The sequence below is a fragment of the Periplaneta americana genome, chromosome 3 (genome assembly GCF_040183065.1).
Source record: "Periplaneta americana isolate PAMFEO1 chromosome 3, P.americana_PAMFEO1_priV1, whole genome shotgun sequence".
NCBI classification, from domain to species: Eukaryota; Metazoa; Arthropoda; class Insecta; order Blattodea; family Blattidae; genus Periplaneta; species Periplaneta americana.
In genome coordinates this window covers 44965149-44984908 of record NC_091119.1, presented here as the reverse complement: position 1 = coordinate 44984908, position 19760 = coordinate 44965149, and the positions used below count along the sequence as shown (strand labels likewise).

Genomic DNA, 19760 nt, shown 5'->3' with positions numbered 1-19760 from the left:
TTAGTGAGGGGATAACGAATTAAAACTTCCAGGAAAACCAATGCTAATGAACAGCGAAAATAATTGTCATCATTTGTTATTTACATTGTAATAAAATGATTTACTTCAATCTTGTAACAGAAAAGATAATATGTTTCATAAGTTGAACATAATAAGAAATAATTGGTTTTGTGATATACTGTATAGTGTCAGATACAAAAGGATAATTTATTTTGTTTTATTGACGACACTTTAACAAAGGAATATTATGACATGATTTAAATATTAGTAATGGATTAGATTTATTTAATATTTTGTAACCGTGAAAATGCATTACAGGTCTGTATGTTCTCATTTACTTTCATATGAAAGAAAACTATTTGCTTTCAAAACCGTTCCAACTCATAACGAAAAAGTACAACTTGTTTGTTGTCTTAAACTAAAAAGTGATAATCAATAGTAATGATCAGTTATAAAATAATTTTTAAAATTTGTTATTTACATTGTAATAAAATAATTTAGGCCTACTCCAGTCTTGTAACAGAAACGATAATATGTTCCATATATTATACAAAATAACAAATAATTGGTTTTGTTATATATAGTGTCAGATAAAAAATGGATAATTTATTTTATTTTATTGACGACACTTGAATAAAGGAATAGGATGACATGATTTAAATATTACTAATGGATTCGATTTGTTTAATATTTCGTAACAGTGAAAATGCATTATAGGTCTGTAAGTTCTCAATTACTTTAGAATAAAAAAAATAACTTTTACTTTCAAAACCGTTACAATACATAACGGAAAAATACAACTTGATTCTTGTCTTAAACTGAAAAGTGACTTACTTATTCCACAGTTCCTCTTAAAATAAATTAAGTAGATGCTACTTCCATGTTTATTTTTATTATAATTATTAGAGATTGATTGAAAGGGTTGAACAAGTGAACGCACGCCACTGCCATCACCAGAATCCTTCCCCCCCACCTCCTGCTGCACAGTTGGTGTCTAAGGGATACAACTGAGCAGCGAGCAAACTGTGCCTGCACCATAGTGCACTGAGATGACGACTCCTGCGTTAAAACAAACTACTGAAATTATCGTTCATCTGTTGTCCACGTTTCCCTAGCAACGAAGTAGGTTATTTATTGCATAGAATAGTTCGATATATTGTGAATTCAGTGTTGTGTTGATTTCTGCACATGATGGTTCTCACAACAGAGAAGTTGTTTATCGTGGAATATTATTTCCAGTCATACGGAGCAGGGCGTCAGAATGGGCCGAACTTGCGCCACGTTAAAGAGCAGTACCAGGAGCGATTTAACAATGCGACACCAAGTAACACAACAATGTTAGCTGTCGTTGAGGAGTTTCGTCGTACGGGATCAGTTTTATGTCGCTTTGAATGTTATAATGACATCTTGATTTTCAGAGTATGTTTGTAATTTCAGTACTCCGTCCTTAAGCCTAACATATCAGACTACCGATTGAAAAGAAACGAGTATCATTAAGTGACACATAATTTCTCTTTAGTGTAACTTATATAAGACGAAACGATTAAAAATAACCATTATACTTAAGAATGGACTTTAACGTTATCCATGGTCACATTGTTTCAGATTTTCTGCTAGAGCTATTCACAGCAATAATTCTTACTTCAAGTATAACCCAACGGCAATAGTCATTATCATAGTAATCACCCATAATGGTGCGACCTAATGTAGTGTTAGGACTGGAGTAAAGATTGAATCAGTCTGAGAAGACGTAGCATTCTTTGGGACACTGTAGTGGGCTTCCACCGGACTCACAGGTTGAAAGTACACGGCACCGAACAGATGAGTCATTATATCTATAAATGCGCGACCGTTTGGACTTAAAAATCATTCTCAAGATAGCAATAAGGCACAATAAGCTCACCAGAGGCTACAGTGTTCTCTTTCAGATCCTTCCTTCGTAAATAAGGAAGAAAAGGTATTCGCTCTACACACCACGAAGGCAAAAAGGAGCATAGAAGTGTATCTCCATGTTTCGTGACCTCAACACTAGAATGAGGTGATGTGGTCGTCACCACGCTTCGATCATTTTTTACCCCGAGTAAGAATAATTACTCAATTTCACAAAGGGCTGAATGCATCCCGGAACCATCTTGTAAATTTTAACAAGAGGGGAAATCTTGCCATTATCCAGGATTGAACCTAGGATCCTCCAATCCGTAACCAGTCTTGTTATATACCGGTAGGCAAATATCTTTAGTCTCTATAATAATTTTTGTCAAGTGAAATCGTCGTGGTTTTATCTTATCTTCTATTAAATTTGATTTGATTCCATTCATTTCTTGATCATCCCTTACCGCACCTACCGTCTTGATTGGATTCGTTGTTTTTACTGAAACTTAGAAATAGAATCTTAAAAGCTACCAAATATTTTAATTTTTCAGTTCTGTGGTATCTACGTGAACCTGGGCTTGTTGTGAATCATTGCATTTAATGCTCTAGTTTCTGGCTTTCATGTCTATGTTATGTTTACGTATAATTTCTTTCTTCTGTTTTCATGCAAACTTTATTACTCGGTAATAAGATTTGTAGTTACATATCCCTGGGTAGCGTAGTCGGTATAGCGCTGACCTTCTGACGCAACTCGAGGTTGCGGGTTCGATCCCGACCCAGGTCGATGACATTTAAGTGTGCTTAAATGCGACAGGCTCATGTCAGTATATTTACTGCCATGTAAAAGAACTCCTGCGGGACAAAATTCCGGCGACGCTGATATGAGGAGCAACTCTTCAAAATGCATAATGTCCCAGGAAAGTAAATTTTCAGGAGAAATGAAAAACTGATTACTTAAGAAATATTTATTGCATGTTTTTCAAATTCACCAACACGAATAAGAACGAGATTCTGAATGAGGATATGTTTTTGAAAAGTGAAAAAAATTGTTGTGTGTCTTACTAGAAATGTTTTTGTGATGGACTAAATGCACTTTGTTTCGTCCTAATGGACAGAATTCTATTTGATCAGTCAGTTTTGGACATTATGCATTTTGTCAATAATTTATTAACATTAAAATGATAATTCAGATGAAATAGATTTTAATCATGAATTTATTATTTAGGCATATTTGCATTATAACTTAATTGTAATCAAATGGTTATAAAATAATATGACAAATTTTGGGTCCAAGCAATTTGTTTACAATTTTCCAAGAACTTTTCCTTATCTTAACAGTAAAAAATAATTGGTAGTTACGTAATCAAGAAAAATTATTTATAATATTTTCCCAAAAACAGGTTCCTCATCTGAAGAGTCACAAACAACGTCTTCTTCGTCGCCAAGGTGAATACAAGGAAAGCGGAGGCAGTTTGTGAAGAACTTGAGTTCTTCATTTTGCTTCCAATTTTCTCCAAACCTGTGTGTTAGCAATTGGACCGCAATTTTGACAGTGGTTGAACCTGTTGCAAATCAAATCCGAATGCCTTTCTATTGTTAGGAATAAGCCTCATTAATTTATGAAAGGCTTTTGCCATCAGTCTGTGTGATCCAAATTCAGTAATTAGCTTATTCTTTTTATTCATGTCTGTGGCAATATTTATTTCATTTTTGCTGTTTACCGGAATAGAACAACATCGGACACGTCCTACACTATGTTGGCATGGCGGATCAAATTTCGTAAGTTGAGTTGAGGATCGTTGTCTCGAAACCTGTCATACAAAGCAACAAAACTGAATAAGTGAATGAATGAATTAATTAATTAATTTAATTAATTAATTAATTAATTAATTAAATTAATTAATTTAATTAATTAATTAATTCAAAGATAATACTTCAATTTTGTAAGCAGAGTTATGAATTTTTAATCTCCTTTAATATGTTCAAGCTCTGCAATACCATATTACATTGTTCGTACCTGTTTTCATGTTCAATTTTTCTTTTTGGTTTTCTCTTTATCTGTTTTTTTGTACCTCGATGTTTTTCTTCTCCAACTATAACACTAGAACTTTGCATCAGATGACCCATTGTTCTGATAGAGAAAAGTACAGAAACTTCCACCAAACAACGTTAATTTACAATGAGAATGAAAAATATCTCGATAACACATATAAATGAAAATAAAAATTATTAATCAAAGTCAACACTAACATTGTTGTATGATTCCGTTGATTGTTTGAATTTAAATTCTAGTCTAACATGGTCGCCACATTATTTCGTGTCGGAAGGAAAACATTAGTTTAAGGAGAAATGGGAAAAATTCTATTCGTTGCATTCACACTAGAAGACAAAATGCTATTCGGTCTGTCCACTACATTTCGAAGCTCTATTAGAAAGAGTTAAAATGCGTTTTGTTGAAATCTGAATGCAGGAGCGTGTAGGGCATGTTAAAAACTATCCGATTTCATATCAAACTCAATTTTGTCCGTGGGTGGACATTATGCGTTTTGAAGAGTTACTCTTCATATAACCTCGGCAGTTGCGAACATCGCTAAATAAACCATAATTTTTATGCGTGTGAACATGGGTACTAAAGGATTCCTACAAAAGCTGTTACTATTTGAAAGCAAATAATCTATAATTTACGAATCATTAAGATATGGATTTTATCTGGAGAATTAGGAGAAGAGATTAATCATTAAAATAAATTTTATATAAAATTATTATAACGTTTAAAGTCTCAAAACGTTAGCTCGTTCGGATGTGTAGGCCTATGCACGTGGTCTATAGAATTACAAACTAAAGATTAGTTAAATTAATAGATAGAAACCAAATAGAACGAGGACACAGGACAGACCAAAAATAGATGAGAGGATGTATGTAATTAAAATATCTTCAAAATGGAAAAGAGTGGAGGAGCTTTTTCAGGGTATCAAAACTTTTAGTAAATTAATAACGCTTTAAAAAGATGACGATTTCTATGCAAATAATAGGATAGCATTACAAGCGACAATTTCTTCCTTCTTCGTCCTTTGATTAAACAGTATATCTGAAAGTTTCACGAAGTAAAACACTGATTAAAGTAGGGAATCCACTTCAGCCTTGAGACAAATTCCCCAAGTGCCTTTACGTGAGTAAAGCTCCGAGAGGTAGATAAACTCGAATACGCGAATGCCAGTCACAAGAGAAGAGATTTCCGGGCCGCCGTGACATACACTCGGCACTCTGAATCCATTTGAGATAAGCAATATAATACAACACGTCGTGTAAGAAGAGATGCAGGATAACTGCAATCGAAGCAAAGTAGCAAATAGTCTTACTGGTGATGTAGTAGCTACCGTGCTTTCCACAGGCTCAAATGCTCACAATTTGTTGTCAAAAGGTGTGAAATATTAAGAATAATACAAATTCCTTCCTTCGGAATGGGAAGAAAGACGGCAGTTTCTACGTCGTACATATACAGGGACATCATTTTATTTTTACTTCAATTTTTATTGTACCTGGGTTTTTGATTGTACTTCACTCCCACCCCTTCTACTAATGAAGTTCAACCGCCCTCCACACAGATCCAAGACCGTATATACAGTCATAGTAGCCTTACGGTCATAATACACAGTACGTTCCAAAAATATGTTCGCGTTTTCCAGTGACGAAAGAGCTTTCAATATTGAATCATTTTCGCACAAGTACTGTCGTCCATTTGCCTACGTCGCATCCTGGTTTCCCCCACCTGCTTCTATTCGCCTCTCTGTAAAGGCAAGTGGCTGGGCTGTCTTAGCTCTTTTTGAGAACATTAATTTCTGTTAGGAATTGAACGTCTACGTAATATTATACAACTGTTTAAAATAACTTAAATAAAAGGGTCTCGTTAAGTAATTAACTGCCACGTGTTTTCCTCCCTTTCTACAACCCTGCGACATAACCACTTGGACGGACAGTAGATAGCATGTATGAGTAATTTTATCTTTTGTGATCGGGCAGAAGTGAAGATTGAATATACAGAACGTAAGGTACTACTTTATAGAGCAGGTAAAAAATTATTTCAAAATGAGTTACTAGTACGAAGGACGAAACTGATAATTGGAATTAGGTACAATCGTCTATAGTGTGATAATATGCACATTAGAACTGAAGTCTGTGTCGAAATGAACTGCCACCATTTTCAAAATTGTGTTTAAATATCTATATTATGATTATTTTTCAATTTAACTTCATTCTCTATATTGTACGCTAATGTGCTGTAGACAGTATATGATTATACACTGCATAATAAATACGTTCGCATGGACAGCTCAATTCGTGAGGCCCTTTTACTTAAGTTATTTTAAACAGTTTTATAATATTACGCAGACGTCCAAAATTCCTAACAGGAATTAATGTTCTCAGAAAACAGCTAAGACAGCCCAGCCACTAACCTTGACAGAGGGGCGGATAGAAGCTGGTGGGGGAAACCGGGATGTGACGTAGGCAAATGGACGACAGTATCTGTGCGAAAATGATTCAATAATGAAAGCTCTTTCGTCACTGGAAAACGTGAACATATTTTTGGAACGTGCCGTTTACTATGACCGTAAGGCTGCTAGGACTGTATATGCGGTCTTGATCTGTGTGGAGGACGGTTGAACTTCAATAGTAGAAGGGGTGGGAGTGAAGTACATTAAAAAAACTCAGGTACGATAAAAATTGAAGTAAAAATAAAATGATGTCCCTGTATGTGCAGGGTCCCATTAACATACTAATTTTCCGAGTACACTTATTTGATTTCGAGACTTTCTAAGCGGCGAGTCTGCGTGCCCATATGTTGCAACGCAGCATTGCCGCTATTGGCTATCGCCGATAAGCGGACACACCTGCAAACGTCAGGAGATTTGAGCGCGACTGTAGGTCTAATTTGCTAACAAAGGATACAGTATAGACCTGTCCAGTAAGAAGGAAAATGAGTTAGATCAGAGATGCAGGACTCACCTTCTCTCCTCTCTCGGCGTCAACGGCACGCTGCGTCGTGGCGTCGCACTTGTTCCCCGCCAGCACCTTGACGACGTCTGGCGCCGCGTTCTGTGAACAGACACATTTCCCCATCTTGTACACACACGAGGCATTAGTGGCGACTTGTACTGCGTTATATAAGACACTGTCCCCATTGTTTCTGAGCAAGTTTTATAGGGTGTGTTAGAGAAATATTAAGACAATTCCAAGAATACCTATTACACGTAAAGATATTATAGATAGAGCTTTCATGATTTTTGTCCTCGGCACTAGAATTAGTAATGACTATATTTAAAATCCCATCTTCATCTGAACTTGAATCCAGTCTCTTTCAGTCCACAGTCTGTTGCTGTTTTATGATACTGGATTGATCGTTTATTTTTAACAGTTTTTATCCTTGTATTTTATGGTAATATTATAAATTTTATGCTCGACCATGCCGAAATGTAGTAATTATACACCTGGTAGCAGTCCTTTAATGGACCTCATTAAAGTATACCTATTCATTAAAGTTCAGGTTTTCCACCAATCAGAAAGCACCATTGTAGCAATATGAAAGCGCAAGTATCGATTTTTCTCGTATATGCAATCGAAAGACAACTAGCGAAACGTCATGGAGGCTGGAAATCCAATACTGTCGCAGAAGATTATGTTCTGTTACTATAATAATTAGCGTTAATTGTAAGTAATATTCAAATAAATTCAATTTGTCGTCTCGTTTTTCAATGTCTAAATCAATTTCCAGGTTATATCAAGATTAATGTTCATTCTACTCTCTAGATTATGTCAAGGTCAATGACATTTGTTCCTCGGAAAAAATCAATACTTTCGCGTCTGCGCACATCTCACAATTTACGACATATTGCACAAGGTCAGTTCCGCTCCTAGTCAGATAAGAATAACATGAATACTTATGAATAATTTCAAGTTAGAAATATGGTCGAGCATGAAAAGTCGTATGAAACTTGCCTATAATGGTAATTAAGACGCTCGTATGAAAATTATGAAACTCGCTTGCACTCGTTTCATAAACATACTCGCGTCTTAATTACTACCATTATAGGCTAGTTGCATAATGCACTATTATCCATTTACGTGTCACTCTCTATGTATCATCATAATCCATTATGCATCTGAATTTATTTCATAAAACTCGTGGTTTCACTGATTGTTTATAAGGTAACCGGGGTAATAAGGCCCACCTAAGAAATAAAATATTCTTTCTTTGAACTGGAGACATTCAGCAATTTTTAAATAATGGAATAGCATACTTTTATAGTTATGCTATAATATTTTACTTCAAATAAATATTCAAACTGACACATAAATGCTGTAAGCAATAAAAATTAACATCATGTCACAGGGCCTTATATCCTGCTGTGACAGATAATAAGGCCCACAATAAAGAATATGAGCACTGAACACAATTTCGGCATACAAAGTCTTCAGTTTTTTTCTCAGTGAGACCTACGCATTCATCGTGCAACCAATATTCACCAGACACACACACATGCATATCTACAACAATTCTCTTCGCAGACAGAACACATCCGCATCTCCTCGATGTTTACAGATCCTGAAGTTGATGGCTCATCCAATGCTCTTTTTGCATTAGGAATTGTCAATCTTTCGTTTGCTTCATTTCTTGCAAAAAAGATTGCGCTTCAGAGTTTGAACTTCATAGTTCAGGGACTTCTAAGAACTTGTGGGCGTTTCCACGTATTTATTTCATGGGCCTTATTTCCTGCTCTGTCACTTCGCGCCAATTTTAAGTTATGGAGTGCTCATAGGCTCATTAGCGAAAGTTTCACGGTAGCCCCAAACTTCTTAATGTTTGCACAATAACGTGCATTTAATATTATATTAATAGCACACAGTAAAACGAATAAATATGTGCTTACATTTTGCAAAAATTTATAATGAAAGCAGAAATAATCACATATAACTTGTTGTCACCAGTCCGCTACAAACAAGAACGAGAATCTAATTTCTTTATACCTCACTCGAATGCAAGAAGAAATAGGTCTTAAGAGCTGTTGCTCTCTTTTGCAAAAGTGAATAACTAGTGGCAAAACTTGGAAATGGGCCTTATAACATGCTGGGCCTTAATACCCCCCAGGTACCTTAATACTTTGTTCATAAGATTTTGTAGGTTAATTGGAGATCTGATGAACCGAAAACGTTTATCGACATGTTAAAATAAAATACTTATGTTATTACAATATAATTGGATAATTATTACCATTTAATACGAGAAAAATTCGTACCGGCACCGGTAATCGAACCCAGGACCTCTCAGCTCTGCGCGCTGAGCGCTCTTTCCAACTGAGCTATCCCGGGACACGATCCACGGCGCCGGCCGAACCCCTCTCGTAATGTTTTATTTTCGGCCTTACTACCTGCATTTGAGACGATACACGTCATTTGTATGCAGGAGCGCATATATATATATATATATATATATATATATATATATATATATATATATATATATATATGACTTTGTGGCCATATTCAACAACAGTTAGTAATAACTGTTAACAGTTAATACATAAATATTCATTAAGTATGAGGTCTCTCCCACCTCATTGAATATTACACGTCTACTACGAAGTAGCCAAGTAGCCAATGTGTATTATTACCTCAAATGCAGGTAGTAAGGCCGTAAAAACATTACGAGAGGGGTTCGGCCGGCGCCGTGGATCATGTCCCGGCATAGTTAAGTTGGAAAGAGCGCTCAGCGCGCAGAGCTGAGAGGTCCTGGGTTCGATTCCCGGTGCTGGTACGAATTTTTCTCGTATTAAATGGTAATAATACAAATTGGCTACTTCATAGTAGACGTGTAATATTCAATGAGGTGGGCGAGACCTCATACTTAATGAATATTGGTGTATAATTGGATAAGTTTTACGGCCTTATTAATAAAACTTTAATTCATACAGCTTATAGGACCCAACATGGTTTTCAGATTTGTTATTTGTGGTCTGCGGCAATATAGATGATAAATTATTTTTCGGAGTGTTTCCATAAAAGTGATGAATTCACTTCTTGAAACTTAACCTTTAGCTTGGCTTGTGTTTTCGAGGGCCGGACACGGGACGAATCCTTGCACTTAGGCTTACATTGGCCCATTGTGCGCGCCATATAATGTGATGGTTATCCAAGTCTGACTTGTTGCCTGGGTAGTATTTGTGAATTCGATGCTAACAGGTGGGTCATCTTTTATCAGCCCTGACAGCCAGGTCCATCCTCAGACGACTACTTGATATTCCCCAAAACCCTGCGTCCCAGGCCTTACTGTATCAGTTTCGGAAACCCATACTACCTCCAAGACTTGAATCCAGCTTTATGTTTAATTATTGCAGATCATATATCAAATGAGGGGAAGGTGGAGAATGTTGGTGGAATCATGGAGGCAAACGGGAGAGCCTCGAGGAAACTCCTGTGCAACGTCTACTTTGTCCACGGCAGGGGATCGTCATGGACCGACCGGGGATCGGAACCGGACCGTCTGAATGGAAGATCAGCGCGCTAGCACCTGAGCCACAGACGCGGCTAAATTTCGACTAACATGTTACACATGTTGTGCCTGCACAGCAGCAAAAGATGACGTCACTTAGCTAGTGGTAAGTAGAAAAGTTATTCAAATGTTAGTAGAACTGAACATTTTTTAAAATTATTTTTTATCTTGTACTTAGTATTTTAACTAGATTCTTAGCTACTTTTTCTTTATAGTATTCATTCACCTGTGCTCAAACTTTCAAAGGAATTTCAGCCTAAAGTTGTGGAAAATTTCCCAGTTTATTAGTACCGATCAGCGATGTCATAAATTTTTTTGGGATTTTACTATAGTAATATTATGAAAATATATTAAACTGCTAACTATGACCGCCATATTATTAATATTTTAGTCATACGGATGACTGAAAAAATGGGTGGCAGTTACATGTTATCCATCATTTAAAATATTCTAGACACCCTACATGAAGTGTCATCGAAACTAAACAGACTCCATTGTAAACCTGAATAACCATATTTTAACACCTTAAAGACTAATCCGAATAATATAAAGGCATGCTCATAAAAACACCTCATTGAAAAAAAAAATAGTTTTATATTCGAATGCAACAAATTAAATTCACGCGAATTTCATTCGTAGTAAAAAAAAAGTCTTATTCCCAATCCATCTCCCAAGTTGTATGACTTTATCTCAAAAACCTGTGAATAATTAAATTCATAAAATAATATTTTTTGTTGCGACGATTGAAAATCTCTTGTTATGTGTGGCGGTCGCAGCGTTCGCGAGACTTCATAACGATGAGCAATCTCAAACGTCCGTCTCCCTGACTTTGATCGCGCAACATTCTGTACAACGGGAGAGCCTACCTGTTGAACTCCTTTGTTCCGGTGAGTTATTTTTATTAAAAACTGACATGATATTTAAGTCAACATTCTGAAATTTGCACAGTGGAATCAGTATACCCTAAAGAATTAAACACATGTTTTTTCGTCTGTAAAAATGAATTGCATTTTGTGTTCTATATTTTTTTAATTATTTTACGGTGGGTAGCTATTTAAAAAATTATATATATATTTTTTTCATTTTAAGGGCATTTATAAACAAGGCTCTCCTTTTTCTAATTGCATTGAAATCGTTTTTCCGTCTTCCTTTACATAGTAAGAAAACTTCAATGAATGAAACCGTGTTCTTTGTTAAACCAAAATTTTAAATTCTGATTGCTGCCAAACTATGAAAGATATAAATATGGTATTGCTTGAAATTCATATTTAGGACACACAAAATAACCTACTACAATATTTTTAACTTTTGAGAGATCATGGTTCAAAAACATACTTCTTTTTGCATGGAATGACCCTACTGCATCATATAAATTTTATAATTACATACTTCAAATGATTGCTTTCTTAATATCTATATTTTGAGGTGAACTGTTACACTTTTACTACGTCATACTACTTTTGACCAATAAAACGGTACGAAAGAACGTGTTTCAACAAATCATGGCCGTTTATCGCTACAATTTTATCACGTCCTTAGGATTTGTTTGATTTTATCACTTCCCTAGCATTTGTTTCTTTGTTTGCCAACGTTTCAAAATGCAAATTCTTTGCGGTAGGTACTATAAAACAGCTTTGCGATCGTCATTTGTTTCCCGCATAGTCAACTGAAAATGACGGATCTGTTCAGACGTTTTGGTGAAGCTAACATTAGTGAAATAGAAGTCAATTAATATTTTATTGTATTAGAGTACTTTATTTCTTCTAATCTTTATATACTTTTTTCTGTTTTTTTTTTTCACCTCCCTACCAACTATGTAACCAATTGTATTCAGTTAGAATTAGAGTCTGGCTGGGAGGAAGAGAAGGCCTACTGGCCTTAGCTCTGCCAGATTAAATAAATAAATTATTACATTATTATTATTATTATTATTATTATTATTACTACTATTTGTTTTTTTTTGTTTGTCAACATTTCAAACTGCAAATTCTTTACGGTACTGCTAAACATGCTTAGCGATCGTCATTTGTTTACAGCATAGTCAACTGAAAATGGCGACTCCGTTCAAACGCCTTGATGAAGCTAACATTAGTGAAATAGAATTTTAGTAAGTCGATTAATATTTTATTGTATTAGAGTAGCCTCCTTTATTTCTTCTAATCTTTATATTACCTCTGATTGAGGTTCTAGCTGATATGTATATCTATTATCAGGCATTACATCTCACTTGACGATATTGTCAGAGGAAGAACAATTGTTGTTTGTATGCATCTGAAGTTTGATTAGTGGAATATGTAGTAATCGGCGATGTATGCATTGGAGGGGAAAAGGAAATGGTCACCCTACCCCATTATCTCTTGGTCGAGTTGCTCATGAGTGATGCCTTATTGGTGTTACTTATGAGGTTCAAACCTGTCTTCGGAGAGTTGACTAAACAACAACAATCTTTATATTCTCGTATATTGTTCTAATCGTGTAATAGTCAATTAAATTCCACTCGAGTTTTGATTTTCCGTAGATAAATCAAACCTCTAGTGAGATTACTGTTGATAATTATGTCCTCCGGCACTTTTTTTGTATGCAATAATGCTATTTTATCAAACAATTCTGAACTTGAGTTTTATTAATGCATAACAGCACAGATTTAGGATGAAAGTTCAACTCCAATTGATAAACAAAAGTTATTTATGACTTGAATGAAGTTCTTTGCTTACCTCTTGAATATTTCGGAGCCAATACGACAAGTGGTTGAAGGAATCCAAGCTCGTGACGTCGTACATGAGTAGAATTCCCATCGCTCCTCTGTAATATGCTGTTGTTAATGTTCTGAACCTCTCCTGGCCAGCTGTGTCCCTACGGATAAGATTTATAAAACAGCAAGTGAAAATGAATGCATTCAGCGGAAAAGTAGACCAATTTACTTACGTGGAAATAATAGTAGCGATAAAACACACAAACACGCGCACACAAATAAACCTGTTTTTATTATTGATAATATTATTCACCCATCAGATTAGAGTTTCAACAAAACAGAATTTGAAAGCATATCGAATTACCTGGCAGGAAAGCAACACAGTGCTTTACACGGGTCATTGTACCTTAAGGGATTAGATACAGCTTACAGCAGTAAAATTTTTGGAAATATTCAACATTTTTTTCCTCCATTACTATATCTTTTACAATAATGAAAATTGGTACGTGTAAAACACTGTGCTTCTCCTATGTGAAAAAATATTTTTATGATTTAAAAAATATTATTTATATTTATTTTTCAAAATTCAAAATGGTGGCAGTTCACTGTGCAGTGATGAAGCGTTTCCCTCATAACTTATAAGCTTGTTAACTTTTTCATGTTCTGTCGCTTTTATTTTATTGCTGAAACTCATATTTACAATATCATGCTCTTTCAACCACATTCCTTAATAAATAATATTTTTTTTTATTTTGTGTTAGAAGAAAATACTGGTATTTTACCATTTTTTAAAAATGAATTTATTTTTTATCGTACAATCTATCAAAGACAGAAAAGTGATCTTGCATCATATTGCAGATGTAACATGCATAAATACACATAAAAATTTTCATTACAGAATGTTGGATAGTTTTTGAGTTATGTGGGAGACTCTTCATCACTGCACAGTGAAATTAATTTAAAAAAAATGTAAACAATTTTTTTTAAATCGTAAAAATATTTTTTTTCATATAGAAGAACAGTGTTTTACACACACTAATTTTCATTATTGTACAAGATAGAGTAATGGAAGGAAAAAATTTTTAATATTTCGAAAATTTTACTGCTGTAAGCTGTACCTAACCCTTAAAAAACAATTGCATAGCATAGGCCTAGCTGATAATCAAATTGTCGAGGGTGAAAATCAGAAAGCGAAACTGCAACCATGTTCTGTGTTGGAAAAATGCTGAGGAAATGAGGGTGGAATGGAGAAATGTTGACGGAATGATGTCGATGCCTGTATTTGGGAAGTGAATCAATCCCTAGAAAAACCCCCAAATGCCAACTTATCTGCTATACCCATTTTCATGCGACTTAGTTCACGGCTTTTTAGCAGTCCGGAACAACAATAGCCATCGCGATTGAACAACATTGCCTAGTTGTAATGTTAAGATTCAGTCGCTGTTAGTGGTGGTAGGCTACTTTAAATATGAGCCGTTCAGAGCAGAAGTGGTGTAAGTCGAAAATGGGTAATGAGGGTTAAAGTAAACATTCTGTAAAATACAGCACAAAGTAGCAATTAATATTCAATTTATTTAAACTATTAGTAGTCAGTGGATTGCACGAAGGACATATTAACTGCTACTTTGCGCTGTATTTTACAGAATTTTTACTTTAAACCTCGTTACCCAATTTTGACTTACACCACTTTTGCTCTGAACGGCTCATATGTTACACGCGCCCAGACAAAATATTGTAGCCACGAAGAAGATGAGACGTATGAACTAAGCCGCGTGAAAAGCATTATAGAAATACCAATATACAATTTACAATGGAAAACACCAGGCCTCACGAGGACTCGAACCCGGATTAGCAGTGGTAGACCATGAAACCACTGCGGGGACATTACCGTATTTCTCTACCACATTGCACGTCGTCTCGCAGGAAACTGAACTCGAGTCCTAGGAGTTAAAAACCGACGCTGTAGTCGTTCCGCTACGGTACGCCACTAATTCGTATACAGGAGTGTAGATTGTGCTGTTTCTTAGGCACTTCCTTACGTCTGAGTGCGAAGACTCAGGGCACTTGAGCCCCATGCAATTTAATCCGGCCGTCTAGTCTCTTAAAATTGCGCGATTCCCGGTTCAATTCAAGTAGCTCCGCATCTTCCATTCGAGTTGCAATTAGCTGTGCAGTCGCTTTTCTGAGGTTTCTATCTTGGTAACTTTGGTTGCCATGACAACGTAACTTTGAAGAGGAAGCAGCGTTAGTTGCGTAAGTAGGCCATGATAGGGATTACAGAAATATGCACGTCGTTGGCATATAATTAATGATTTGAAAGTTCCACGAAGCTCCTCTGACCACCTCACACTAAACATGAATCGATACTGAAAGGATTCTATGAGAGGGAAGTTTTCTCTCCCATGTCTTCCTGACATCATTCTATGTTCCCCAGTATTACGTTACGACTACTTCAATAACTTCGAGTAACATCTGACGTTTGGAAGAGTCGTTAATTTACAGAATGTCCTGTACTTAATTTACGTAATCTGATATAACACAAGTTCGAAAATATTTATGTTCCCTCAAATTCATAATAACGAACATATTGGGCAATGGTGGAGTATGGTTTTGTAACAAGTATTGTATTAGTGTTCGATATAGTCTAAGTGAATGGAAAATCTAGAGCGGAGTGATAAAAGTGTCAATTTTTAATGAATTAGGGGAGTGTAATAGGAAGTTAAGTAAAACGATAGAGATAATGAAAATAGGTGAGGAGTATGGCGGGGGAGGTTAGTTAGGATAGTGAAGTATATTTTGTAGAAAATAAGTGAGATCTGAAAATGAAATGTACACAAGAAACAGACATAATAACGAACATATTGGACAATGTTGCAGTATGTTTTAGTAACAAGTATTATTAGAAACAGTGTGTGTTCGATACAAGTGTACTGAAAATCAAGAACAGAGTCGTAAAACTGTCAATTTTGAATGATCTAAATGAGATCGAAAGTTAAATTATAAGAGCGTCTACAAAAGGTTAACTATAATGAATGTAATTGTGGCACCGGATACAAAGTGTGAGGTCCACATTACATGGATGTAAATGTTGACATCAAATATATATCATATCATATATCAATGTTCCTTCAAATTACACACTATATCTACCTACATATCTATATACAAGTGTAGCAAAAGGTCAGGTCAATCCTTAAGGAGATGATTCAGGACCTTATTTGCAAAAAAAAAAAAATCCTAATAGGCCACACTTTTTCAATATTCATTCCCGTTTCCGAGTTACACGAATATCACATACCGTATCTATCCCCATTTGATTCCACATCTAATGAATCCGTCTGCTTGAGAGAAGGTAGGCTAATATTGTCAGTTGTCTGACTGGCCAGGCAATGGGACCACCTCTGCCAATCCATCTACCTGGAAAATGGTGATCTAACCATTGGCGTACTGGAAATCTGAAATGTGCTAGAGCACCGTCTAGTTGATACCATAGTTGCCTGGCTATCCAAGTCCCCAGACCTAACACCATTGGACTTCTTTCTCTGGGGTTGAATGTAGCAGAAAATGTACCAAACGGATGTATCAAACAGGGAAGAGCTCGTTGCAAAGATTAACATGGCTGCAATGGAGGGACACCAGCACGGATTGGATAATGTGCAGCGAAAGGTCAACGGCGTGCTGAAGCGTGTGTTCGTGCGAGAGGGGGACAGTTCGAGCATCTGCTCTAGACAACTGACAATTAATCTACCTTCTCTCAAACAGACAGGTCCATTAGGTGTGGAATCAAATGCGGATAAATACGGTTAGTGATATTCGTGTAACTCGGAAACGGGAATGAATATTGAAAAACTGTATTAGGATTTCTTGTTACAAGTCCTGAATCACCTCCTTAAGAATTGACCTGACCTTTTGATACACCCTGTATATACAATTTCGTTGCTTATGCAAAATTTTGAGATAACTACAGCACTTATCACGATGGGAAATATCTCATTCGATTCCTTATTAACTCAAGAAATTTGCAAAAATACCAAAATTTTTTAATATTTGTTTATACATTTTATAATTTAACAAATTTAAATAAGAAATGCGTATAAATAAAGCTTACGTTTTGTTTGTAAGGCTTCAGTTTTCTTCGTTAATCATGATGTATGCGTATTAAGAATGCTTTGGTTTCGTTCGTTCAACGCCATTTTATGTGAGGCGGGATTTTATTATCGTAGTTATTACAGCTAAATTACATTGTTGTTTGGTAGCGCAGTGGTCTGCATACTGGACCTATACGCAAAAGGCTAATTAATTGCTAGTACTGTGTTTAATGATATTAGGTTTTTGAAGTCATAGCAAGTTAGCTGGTATAGATGGCTTCGTTAGAGAGTTTAGAGGTTCTGATTAGTGTCAGTAATGGGAGGTTTGTGTGGGCCTATAGAAAAGACTGTGGTTCAAATGATGAAAGTATGCTTTGCGCCTATTTATCACGATGTTCAACTTGTTGTTCACAACCAAGATTACAATGCGAAGTAAAAAGTTTGTTACTTTCACCTAAATAACTACAACTTTTATTTGAAGCGTTATTTTTTTTTTAGTGGAGGATACTTTTAAATCTCAGTTAAGTTTATATAAAGCAGAGGGACAAAGGAGGTCATGTGATTGTTTCACATCAGGTTTTTTTGGTATTTTTAAAAAGTGTAATGCAGGCCTGCACAAGGTTTGCGCTCTCCGAGCCATCTCACAGCTCATGAGCGGAATGCAGATATTAGCTGCGCTCTGTATAACGGAGGACTGGAAGAAGGGGTGGATCTCGTACAAAATATACACAAAAGGAAATACAGTAGTAGTAAAAGTGTTTATGAAATAAATTCCTGTTCAGTATTTGCAAAACTATCTTGCACTATTATTAATTAACAAAGAAATATTTATTTTACAGAAATAATAGAAATTCTATAGCTACTTAAATGTACAATATCATTTTGTTATATTTTTATTTATCAGTAGCCTACATCAAAACGAAGTTTCATGCTGTTGGCAGCTGAAAGGAACAGTAGCCTACTGATCGTAATGAAACATCAGTTACAGATGTTCGATGTCTGCCTTTATTAAAGTTGATTATAGAAAACAGTTGCTCACAAATATAAATGTTGAGCCAAACATAGCAATCATTTTCACAGCCAGCCGTGTAGTCGTGGATATTATTGCTAATGTTTAGTCTTGTAAAACTCAACCAGGCTATTAGTATTATTCAAACGATCTTTAGCCCTTAGGTCACATTGAAGATCAATAAGTTCGAGCTGTAAATCGTTAAATGTTATGTTCCGTCTTTTAGATTCCTCCATACTGTACTGTAGCAGTAAGTAAGCAAGCAACGTGAAACAGTTACTGAGAATAGACCTACACACTGCACTCCACTATAGTGGAACACAGAGTTCTGAAGTGTTCAAGGTCGTACGTAGTTTCGCTCGCTTACCCACCCTCCTCATGTACTGTTCCTTTTAGAAGTTACGCTGCAAAAAATATTTTACCACAAGTGTTGCTCATAGGCAGGTGAATTTATTTAACATAATTTTGTTTTCGACCACCTCTGTGGTGGAGGGGTCAGCATGCTCGTCTCTTACGCACAGGGCCCGGGTTCGATTCCCGGTCGGGTTGAATTTCCTGGTTGAGGTTCTTCAGGGTTTTCCTTCAATCGTAAGGAAAATACCAGGAAATTCGGGCCAAAACATCCCTGAATATCACCGGCCTCATTCACACCAAAAATCATATTCGTAACAAATCAGTAATATATCTACAGACGCCATGTAGTTCACAACAATAGAACCAGTCTCAACAATAGTACACAATAGTTGGATTTCACCCAAAAGATTAACTCGCGATATGACCAGAGATGTTAAAGCGAATACGCGTAACAGCGAAAAAAAAAATAGTTTTAATAGTTAATATTTTTTTAATGTGTAATATAATATGTTTAATGTATTTAATAGTTTTTGGATATTCTTTTGTTTTTATTTTTATTTCCTATAATTTAAATTGTAAATTTCTTATACTTTTGTTAAATATGTTATAATGTTGAATTTAAATTTAGTAGATAAATAGGCTAATTGCGTCTTTTTAAAAACAAAAAAAAAATACATGTAGGCCTATTACTTTGAATTTATATTAGTGGTATGACAGAAAATGACTTACGATCTCGTCCTAGACCATTGCTTCTATTCCATCTTCGCGTTCTGCTTCTTCTTCCTCGTCGGTATCCGCACTGCCATCTGATTCACTGCTGTCTGTAAGTGTTACTATAATGCTCTCGAGAACATTGTCTCGTAAGCCTTCTTTCAAGAAATCCTCTTCTTGCAAACGTTCAGCATGTTGCACGCATTTTCTCCAGTTGTCAACACTTACTTTGTCCAGTGCTTCGTGAAGTAATTGTTCAACGTTTGATAACCGGAAAGAACTATTTTCATTAGCTACTTCCTTTTTCACTTGCGCCCATATTAACTCTGCCGGATTATATTGGCAATGGTAGGGTGGAAGTCGAATTACTTCATGGCCCAGCTCTGCAGATATTTTATCCAATTCGTATGTTCTATACTTCTGCTTATGAAGTCGTACAAGAGCCAATAATTCGTTCCTGGTTTTAGAATTGTCATGAGGAATGGACTT

General features: G+C 35.7%; 1 protein-coding gene across 1 annotated transcript in view; it reads right to left on the bottom strand.

The window, feature by feature from the left end:
* LOC138695984 (ras-related protein Rab-8B-like) overlaps window positions 1–19760 on the bottom strand; it is a 59657-nt gene that overhangs the window by 14657 nt on the left and 25240 nt on the right. The window contains exons 3-4 of the mRNA XM_069820420.1: window positions 13132–13270; window positions 6877–6966 (exon numbers count right to left, since the gene is read on the bottom strand). Coding sequence (XP_069676521.1) covers window positions 6877–6966; window positions 13132–13270 — 229 coding nt within the window. The remainder of the gene's footprint in view (window positions 1–6876; window positions 6967–13131; window positions 13271–19760) is intronic.